The sequence below is a fragment of the Egretta garzetta genome, unplaced genomic scaffold (genome assembly GCF_000687185.1).
Source record: "Egretta garzetta isolate BGI_Z169 unplaced genomic scaffold, ASM68718v1 scaffold108, whole genome shotgun sequence".
NCBI lineage: Eukaryota > Metazoa > Chordata > Aves > Pelecaniformes > Ardeidae > Egretta > Egretta garzetta.
Window position 1 is genome coordinate 69,597 of NW_009260614.1, and position 9,591 is coordinate 79,187.

The 9,591-nt window shown below is 43.1% G+C and overlaps 1 protein-coding gene across 3 annotated transcripts in view; it reads left to right on the forward strand.

Moving 5' to 3' along the window:
• The window catches only part of CDC42 (cell division cycle 42), a 13,920-nt gene extending 5,972 nt beyond the window's left edge, over nucleotides 1-7,948 (forward strand). Inside the window, exons 3-5 of one of the 3 annotated variants that reach the window (XM_009645069.2) lie at nucleotides 1,305-1,414; nucleotides 1,522-1,719; nucleotides 7,621-7,948. In XM_009645069.2, the coding sequence (XP_009643364.1) occupies nucleotides 1,305-1,414; nucleotides 1,522-1,719; nucleotides 7,621-7,710 (398 nt within the window). In that variant the 3' untranslated portion in view covers nucleotides 7,711-7,948. The other 2 variants (XM_035900580.1, XM_009645070.2) reach the window with 2 other exon arrangements.
• Nucleotides 7,949-9,591: the final 1,643 nt, after the last annotated feature.

Genomic DNA, 9,591 nt, shown 5'->3' on the forward strand with positions numbered 1-9,591 from the left:
CTGAGGTCCTCTGGGTTCAGGCCTCTGGAAACTGGTGTGTGTGTAGATACGCATATCCGTGTGCTGTCTATCGACATGAGTGCAGTAACCCATCTGATAATTCTGACAACTTACCCAGTGGCTTTAGCGCATGTAGGTGACTCTGTGCACTGGTGAATATAAAGACTTCCCTTTTGGAGCAGGGCTTCTGAAGTGGGAGGCTTTTGTTCTTTAAACGTCACCTGCTTTTTGCTAAATAGTAGCCAGCACAAATTACAGAAATAACAATGCATAAACCCCCTATTGCTAGCTGTCAAATTAAAAAAAAACCCAACAAACATTTTTGTTTTGAACTTGTGCTATGAAGACAAAGCTTTCCGGAGTAGTCTGCTAATCGCAACAGGGTATTTTGGTCAGTGCTTAGCTCCTCTGTGTCCGGCCAGGCACGATAGCTGTAACAAGCTATTTAGACCTCTGTCTTCAAACTGTAGATCTTCCTCTACTGAGATGTCATAGAATCACTGAAAGGCTTGCATTGGAAGGGACCTTAAAAATCATCTAGTTCCAACCCCTCTGCCATGGGCATGTCCAAGGCATTGGGTCATCTTTAAGATCTCAAAGGTCTTTGTACTGTATGAGAGCACACCACTCGAAAACTGAGGCATTTTGAACAAGTGTTCCCTGTTTGGTTGCTAGCAAGTACAGCCAGCTCCTTTAGTGCCTGGTTTCTTCTGAAGCACAGCCTGCACCGGCACTTTGGTGCGTTTTCAGGGAAATGCTGCTGGACAGCCTGAACACGTTCACTTCTAACAGCAGTCTTTCTGCTTGGAGGACACTTCACTAAGTGTTCGCACGCATGAGTCTTCTGAAATTTTTGTTCTAGTGAACAAAACTGCGTGTTTTTTTTTTTCTCCAAACTGCGGAGTTTTCACAGGGTAATGAAATTTGATGGCGTGATACTCTTAATGAATCGACTAGGTGCAGAATACCTCATATATAACCAGATCCATGTTCTGCAACTTTTCCTTAAGGAAAGTGTTACACAGTCTGAGGGTGTTGGATCTGAAAATTTATTAAGTGTACTCCTATCAGACTTCCTAGCTCTCCTGTGACTTAAAGCATCTCCTTGTTGCATAGCCACTGAATTAATTCTGTATTTGAAAGCTAGGATCTTTGATTGCTTGGGTTCAGGGCATGTGTATCTGCTTAAGAGTTAGGACTAATAACAATAATGCTATTGTGCTGGAATATGCATTCTAACTACCTGTAAAGGGCAGTATTTAATTGTCTGGGTCTAATACTGTGTGAATTTGCTCCTCTTCTAGGTCAGGAAGACTATGATAGATTACGACCCCTCAGCTATCCACAGACAGATGTATTTCTGGTCTGTTTTTCAGTGGTGTCTCCTTCTTCCTTTGAAAATGTGAAAGAAAAGGTTGGTTGAACTCTGCCTAAAAAGGGAGCTGCTGCAGTGATTTCAGAATCATGTGAGGAGTTATCTTGGCTAGTTAGTAACAAATACCATGTCTTCTCTGTCTTTAGTGGGTACCTGAAATTACTCACCACTGTCCAAAGACTCCTTTCCTGCTTGTTGGGACCCAAATTGATCTAAGAGATGATCCCTCAACAATTGAGAAACTTGCCAAGAACAAGCAGAAGCCCATAACTCCAGAGACGGCTGAAAAACTGGCCCGGGACCTGAAGGCCGTCAAATATGTGGAATGCTCTGCACTTACGCAGGTGAGGGTTGGTCTTTGACCATTTTTGCTTGCTTGTATTCCAGGATTTTTTTCCAGTCACGGGGAAAACCAGCTTGGTATGGATGTGAGAGCTCTGTTTCTGCTGGTGACACAGGAGCTTTCTCTTCGTCCTGTTGTTCTAAGGCATGAGGAGTTGGCAGTGGGAGAAAGCAAATCAGCCTATGAAGCTTAGGCATAGTGTAGAGGGGTGATGGAGGAGGATGCGCTTGCTGCATTTACTTTTGTGTTGGAGGAAAATAGCTATTGGAAAACGTGGAAGGCGTGTTAGGGTCAGGAGGTGGGTTAGGGCACAGGGTGCAGCTCACTACTGAAGAGAGTAGGCAAAGGAAAAACCTTTCAGAAAAGTCAGTTCTGGTACTTCTAAGACTAAAAGACTTCCTACTTGTGAGAGCTGCTTTCTCTTCCTGTGCAGTTGGTGGTGAGCTGTGTTTCCTGTGTCCGCCTTAAGGTGGAAGTTCTGTTGAAACAGAAAATAACAATGAAATAGTTCTTAAGACATAAATGTGGTGGTGATGTGTGAAGTAACTTGTGAGCGTGAGTCTAAAGCCAACTAAAATAGCTGATTTGAGGCCAGGAAACCTGATTATCCTTTCCCTTTAAGTTAGGAGTACTAGGGTGGGGTGGATGGGAGCCATCAACTGGCTAGCTGGCGTGTTGCCTTGACTTTGGATGCCCTGAGAATTTAATCTTGCGTGCCTGCTCTTGCAGAATTGACTACAACTCTTTAACAATTTCCTTAATGCTACTCTGTAAAGAATTTGTCCCTACCTGATGTGCATGAACTAGGGGTGCACAGTATCAAGTCCCTCTCTCTTTCCAGTTTTGTTGTGCATCCATCTCTAGCTCCTTGAGCACAAAGCTTTATAGCTAAACTCCATGAAGCCTGAAGTTCTGCTTATCTTGCACCTTTTGCCCAGACTGCATGTTGACTTTTCCATTTGGCATCCTGAGACTTTTTTTTTTTTGTAACAAAGCTTTGCCTGAGCGATTGCTGAGAAGGAAGAGGCTTTTGATGGAATTGTGCAGGACGCTGGCACCGGAGGTGGTGTGGTGAGGCACACTGCAGTTCCTCCCGGGAATCCCTGATCAAAAGGTGTTCTTGGCTGTGCTTTCTTACTGCTCACGTGCAAGCTGAGGGGTATTTGTGCTTGAGCTGTAATTCTCTTAGATCCTTTTGGTCCTGAAATACCATTTTAGATGATGTTTGGCACATCCTGAATGCTGCTGCTAACTAGGCTGTAGAATCTGCTAGTTGGTTAAATACATACCAGGGCTTCTTATCCTGTATTACTCACTGAGACCCTCTCCTCTGTAGCTTTAAACTTGCCTTGTTTAGTCTGCCCAAAGTGCATGGAAGCACTTAGAATTACCAGAGCAAGAGTTGATATGATTAAAAATTTCAGTGTTTATCCATTCTTTTTTTTATTTCCAGATAGACTAAACTGTCTCTGTTGCAGTGAACAGCTTTATACGCATGGAAGCTCAGCCTGAATTTCTTCCAGAGCACTAGTGCTTGTATAGCCATTGATGGTTTTGGGAATCAAGAGTAACCTGGGAGGAGGGTTCTGAAGCCTTCTTGCCTGGAAGACTAGTTGGTTTGCATCTGCTCTATTCTTTTTCCTTCATTTGTTGTTGACTCCCCTCACCAAACACCTTTTTCTCAGTCTGTCGGTAATAGCTGCCAAACAGAAATGAAGATTCTCTATGAAGGGCTGTTTGAAGTTCCCGGCAGAGATCTAGCTGGCAGCTTGCTGAACACAGAAGTCACCTGGCTTTCCTAGCCAGGAGGGTGGTTTTCCTACCTGCAAGGCAATGTTGTAGTAGCTGGTTTCAACTGAAGCTAGACTCAGCTGGGAGTTCAGTCTCTCTTTACCTTGGCTTCCATCTACGCAGATCACCTCAGCAGTCTAGGGTGTTTTTTTCCTCCCCAACTAATTTACAAATTACTTCGACACCTCAATAGCAAGTAATCACAAAATCATGGAGCCAGAGCATGTTGTTTTTTCCTGGGAGGAAGAGTTTGCTTGTCTCTGAAGAGTCCATGTTCTGAAAGTGCTAGATGAGTTGTATGAGGCTGAGTTTCTGAGTCTTTTCTGTAAAGACAGAGTATCTTCTCCTCCCTGAGTCTGGATGACGGCAGTACTGAGGAGCCAGTTTATCCCCCCCTTTCTTCAGGGTGTGGAACCCCTTTTTATGATGAAGGCACTTTCAATGTCTGTCTTCAACCTTTCTCTATGAAATAGTACCCAGAACCTCTGTAAAAAGTGGATAATGCTTTGCTATTAGGAAAGGGTGACTAACAAACAGGATTACAACTAAAATGATGGTTCTTCTGTTACGCTTAAGAGTTAAAAGTCTGAGCGGACTTTCTGAAGCTTAGTGCTTGTACCTAACACAAGGGAGAACTCTGAATTTAGTTCCTTTTTTCCCCTCTGGTGTTGGGTCACCAGTTCTGACCCAGTCAGATTTATAAAGTGTCTTAAACTGTCCATGGAAGGGATAAAGGGAGCCTGAGCTTAGCCTGTTCCCCGGTGCAGCACAGGAGCTGTGTTACTTTAAGCAGAGTATCGAGGCCTGTGTGCCAGTGGTACTGAATGCAGCTCCCTTCATGTGGTTACTCGTGGATTAACACTAGTCCCATTTCCACAACAATTTTGTCCCTGTCCTGTGTGTTTTTTTTTTTTTTTTCTTCTCTTCCCTTATCCCAGTTTTTTCCTAGGTCCTTCCAAACAAATCCCAGATTCTGTTCTCTTGAACAAATTGATTTCTCCTGTGCAATAGGAAAACAAGACTCCCTGAGTAGAAGAATTAAGGAAGCAGGTTTTCTTGATTCTTGCCCTGCCTGGGTTCTTAATCTACCTAACAGTCCATAATTGAGTTTATAGCACAGCCTTATTCTTACAGAGAAAGAAAATCTAATTAGTACTCAGACTTCACATAGACATCATTTATTTGATGTCTCTGGCTCTTTTGTCAGCCTGGGTTGCAACTCATTTAAAAAAAAAAGTTGCTGGGGAAGATGTACAGAATGATTGTACATGGTAATTTCCTTAACTTCCGTTCTTTCAAGTCTAATCTTGTATGTAACATGATGGACTTAAATGCTTCCAGATGGAATTGCCTTAGAGATCTCCCATGGATGTGCTTTGGTAAAACAAGATTAAAGACCTTCTAAAAGGGACATATCCAGTCTAACCTGTGAGGGAGAAACTAGTTACATTTGAATTACTTCTAAAAAAAAAATAATCTTAATTTTGCAAAGACTACAGTTGTTTACAGGAAGTAATTTAAGCTTTTATGTTTGTCTTTAGCTGGGATAAAGCAGTTGTTCTGAATTTATGAAGGTTGCGCTTGTGACAGTAGATTTAGGCGAGTCCAGTTAGCATAAACTGAGCCAGATTTTGCTTCTGGTGTTATGTGTAACTTGGCAGTCTCATGTGGGAGTGGTGGCACACAGCAGTGTTCCCGTTCTGCTTCTCTCAAATGCAATGCATGCTTCGTGCTCTGGTGTAGTCCCTGCAGGCTCCTTGCAGCTCTGTGACTAATTGTCTGGTGTTGGATCTCAGTTATTCCAATCCTAACACCGTTTCTGTCTTCCTGTGACTTTGAGTTGGTTATACTTGCTTTGGTAACTTAAACTGAATAACTGAAATGCACAGTGTCCATGCTGGCTCTCGATGGCAGAACAGCAGCACTGGTAAAATATTGCATCGCTTTCTTAAAAGACTGATAGCCAATGTCTGAGGATGACAATGGCTTACCAGAGAGGTACTGCTTCCATCCCAGATGTTGTTTTCCCAGCCATTTGGAGATCTTCAGTTATTCAGGGGCTGAATTCACAAAGCAGAGGAGTTGTTTGGAGCCTTTGCTCTGGATGAGCTGCCCCTGGGGTAGTTGGGAGCAGTGAGTCTGTGCATCTGAGATGCTTGCTTATCCGCAGTGGGTGACAACAAAAGGCTTACGTGTCCTTTTGGATCACTGTGGTGGGGCAAGCTGCTCTCCACTGTGTTTATTCCCCTGTAAACTCCCCAAGTGTATATTCTGCAGTTCACTGGAAACCACCATCTATTGTGCAGCCCCTCCCACCCCTGTGTTCTTGGCAATTGCTGCTGTGTTTGTGCCTCTGCCCTTCTGGGTGTTCATTTTGTCTAACTTGGTCCATCACATGGTCTGTCTGTCTCTGACATTGACTTTGGGTCATCTAAATGAGATTTCCTCCTGGGATCTACTTTGGTTTTTTTGCAAAGTAAATCTGTTTACTGCCTCTGTGAATTCAGCCTGGTCTATCCTGAATGCTCTTTGTATCTGCTTGTTTTTCTCTAATCCTCTAACCTGGCTGCTGTTTTTTCTCCTCCCCTCTGTCTTGTAGAGAGGTCTGAAGAATGTGTTTGATGAGGCTATCCTAGCTGCCCTCGAGCCTCCGGAAACTCAGCCCAAAAGGAAGTGCTGTATATTCTAAACTTTCTCCTTCCCCTCTTGCTGCTGCTTCCTCTGTCCCACTACTGTAGAAACCTGGTTAAAAAAATGAATAAACCCACCTTGATTGAAAGCTGTTGTGTCTGCTTACCATCTTAGAGCAACCTCTGTATTAGCTCTTGGACTGAAAACAATACTTAAGATCTTTAGCATAAACGTTGTGACTGTGGAACATGAACTGGACTCGCTTAACTCTCTGCTGCTTGGGTTGCCAGATGTGGGTAGCTTTATAATTCAGGCTGTTGGGGAGAGGAGCTGGTTACATCAATATTTAAAGAAAGATCAAAAGACTAAGACGTGATGTTTGATCTTCCTGAATCCAGCAGGAAGAAAGATGGGTGTGTTTTTTCAATTTCTACTTGTGACTCTTGTTAACTGTATTTGCATGACAAAAGTACATGAAATGGTGATCTGCAAGTTATGCTGTAATGTGAAGGGTTTCTGGTTCTCCTTTGTGCAGTGAGATGTTTTTCTGTTGCTTTGGTTGTCTGTGCTGTAGTGGAGTATTTGTCAGTCCTTGGGGGGGAAGGAAATATCAATGTACTTGCTACTGCTTTATGAACTGTTAAAATTCTTGCTTTCACTAACATGGTAGACCTCTTAATTTCAATAATGGATCCTTAAAGCCTGTTACTGTAAGATGTAAAGCTGCCTCTTACTCTCATGCTTCTGATTTTTATTGTTTTAAGGAGAAAACGTCAATTGTAGCTTGTCTTTAAATTTTGAAATTAAAAATTGCAGTTGTTTGTATAAATGACTGATGAAGCTTTATTCCGATTTGCACTTCCTGGCTTCAGTTTAACACGTAATGCAATGTACAGTACCCGCTTTGTACTCCTCCCATCTTGACTTCTCTGATACCATGCACAGCTTCTGGGCTCTACCTGGCCGCTTCTAACTGTCGGGTGTTTGGGGCTGGAAGCCTGACCAGAGCGTGTACCAGACCGATTGATCGTTGCATGCTTGCCTTGTCTCTTCTCTTCTCTCCCCTGACACGCTGGTGTCTGCACTGCGGTACCTGGCCTGCTCCAGATCAAGCTCTTCCATTTGAATGCAGCACTTTCTGCTTTGTCATTAGCATGTGAAACATGTTAGTAGCCAGCTAATGATAAAAATTGCCTTAAGGAAATTACTTTGGTACTGGTGTTTTGCTGCTTGTGAACTATTCTGGTCTCAAAGGATTGGTGTTCCTGTTTGGAAAAATCCGATGCTGTGCTAAGGAGCTGCTAAACTCAGCAACACAGCTTGCTCAGCTTGGCTCTGTGCAGAGGAGACTATGGGAGTTGTGGGTGGCAAGCCTCGAGTTGTCACTGGAGGGATTTGTCTGCCACTTGGCTTTCTCTGGTTTTGTTTGTGTGAAAACTCAAAAATGAGACTGCCCCTCTCTCTCTTTGCCCCTTTTCAGAAAGGCCTAAAGAATGTATTTGACGAAGCGATATTGGCTGCCCTGGAGCCTCCGGAGCCGAAGAAGACTCGCAGGTGTGTGCTGCTATGAACGTCCCTCCACAGCCCCTTCTGCAAAGCTGGTGTTTGATGTCATACTAAAAGCAATGTTTAAATCAAACTAAAGATACAAATTTTAAAATTTGTTTTTGCAATAATGACAAATGCCCTGCACTCCCATCTCCCCCACACGATCCCTGTGTGAGATGAGAATGTTAGTGTTTATTCCCCAGTGCCCCCTCAATTCAGTTAAACTAGTTAATTGAGTAATTATGTATTATCAGAAAACACTGATCAGTACTAGTTTTTTATTTTGTTTACTGTTTCTAATTTTTTTTGTTTAAAATCCAGGCATGCTTGTGATGACTTTTTCTGTAACAGACTAATTCTAGGCTGTTTTACTGAAGCCTTGTCCCTTATGCCAGTCTGGCAAGACTTCGTTCTGGTTTCAAGAACTTCTAGGGCTGTTCTGCAGCCAGCCAGCAGCCTGGGTGTGAGCAGACTTTAGTACTGAAGACAAATACAGGAAAGTAAAGTGTCCCAAGCTGGTGCTCCTCTAAGGAGGACTGTAGAAAATGCATCTGCATCTCCTCTGAAGTTGCCTTGTATCTCTTCCCCTGGCTTTCCACTGTGCAGGTCATAAATTTCTACCCCATCCTCTTAAGTTATGAAGCCTTAGGAATAGGAGAATCCTTTTCTCTGGATGCACCATCAGACTTGAAACGAGCTTGCCAGTCTCTTCCTTAATCTTGACATCATAAGCTTTTGTCGTGTGATGAAGAAATAACTGCATCTTTTTAAGCATGCCCAACTGACTCAGTTGGCTTTTAACAAATCCATCTTCTGCCAATCCTTAATTATTAGAGAAACGTTTACAATGACCAGCATGCACACTGCTGTTTGGACATCTGAAAGGACCTGGTGTATGTTAAGACGAGTTTTGGAGCTGGCCCTGGTGGTGCATCTCTTACTGGATGGCTTGGCATCCATCAGGGAGGGGTGGAAAGATAGACCTGTGGCAGTAGGAAGGAACTGCAGGGAGGGGTTTCTAGTGTTTAGTGTGGCACCATATAGGGACCAGTGAAGGGAACCCCCTTTTTCTGCAGTTTGCTCGTAAGTAATCTTGAACCCGTAAGATGGGCTCCAGCCCGCTGAGGATTGTGCGCAGGGTCTTTATGTAGGCAGACTGCAGTGTCGTAGGGATTTTACCAAAAATATATTTTGGCTTGCAAATTCAAAGTTTTTTAAGACTTAGGGAATCTTCTCCATCTTCCAAAATTCCGATTTCTTGTAGACTCATTAGTGTTGAACCAATGCTTTTTCATGTCTAAGTTCTTTGTATATGCATTCTTTTCAGATGTATTAAACAAAGTATCTTCACAAGCCTGCCTGAGGGTAGTTATTTCCCTTGCCTTTCTCTTGAGTGTGAAGGACTTGTAAATATGGCTTTTACCCCTTGCGAGCCCCGCTCTCCTCCTTGCAAGTTAGTTTGGGTCTGTCCTTAATGCTTAATCCTGTTGGTTCCTGTCTTCCCTCATCTCTGCTGCTGGCCTCAGTTCTATCAAGATTGCTCTAATCTTTGATGCAATGTCTTCGCTGTCATATGTCATACCCAGCTCTGAAGAGAGGACATGGTGGTTCTTAATGAAGGGAATAGTTGTCACTGTGCATGTTCCCACATACTAATTGGCTTTTGGGTTTTATTGGGCTCTTGCGTCTCTCCTGTCAAGAACCTAGTCTTTGTACAAGTTTCCTGTTGTTCCCTGCTCATGGGCAGAGAGCAAAAACCCTAAGGGTACATACCCTAAGCATAATCATACTTATCTCCCTCCCCAAAATGCACAGAATTTTATTATACCTTTTTGTTAATTCACCAAAGAAAAGGTTAAGCCTTACACTGATGCATAATTTGTATTAATTATTAAAATGCATT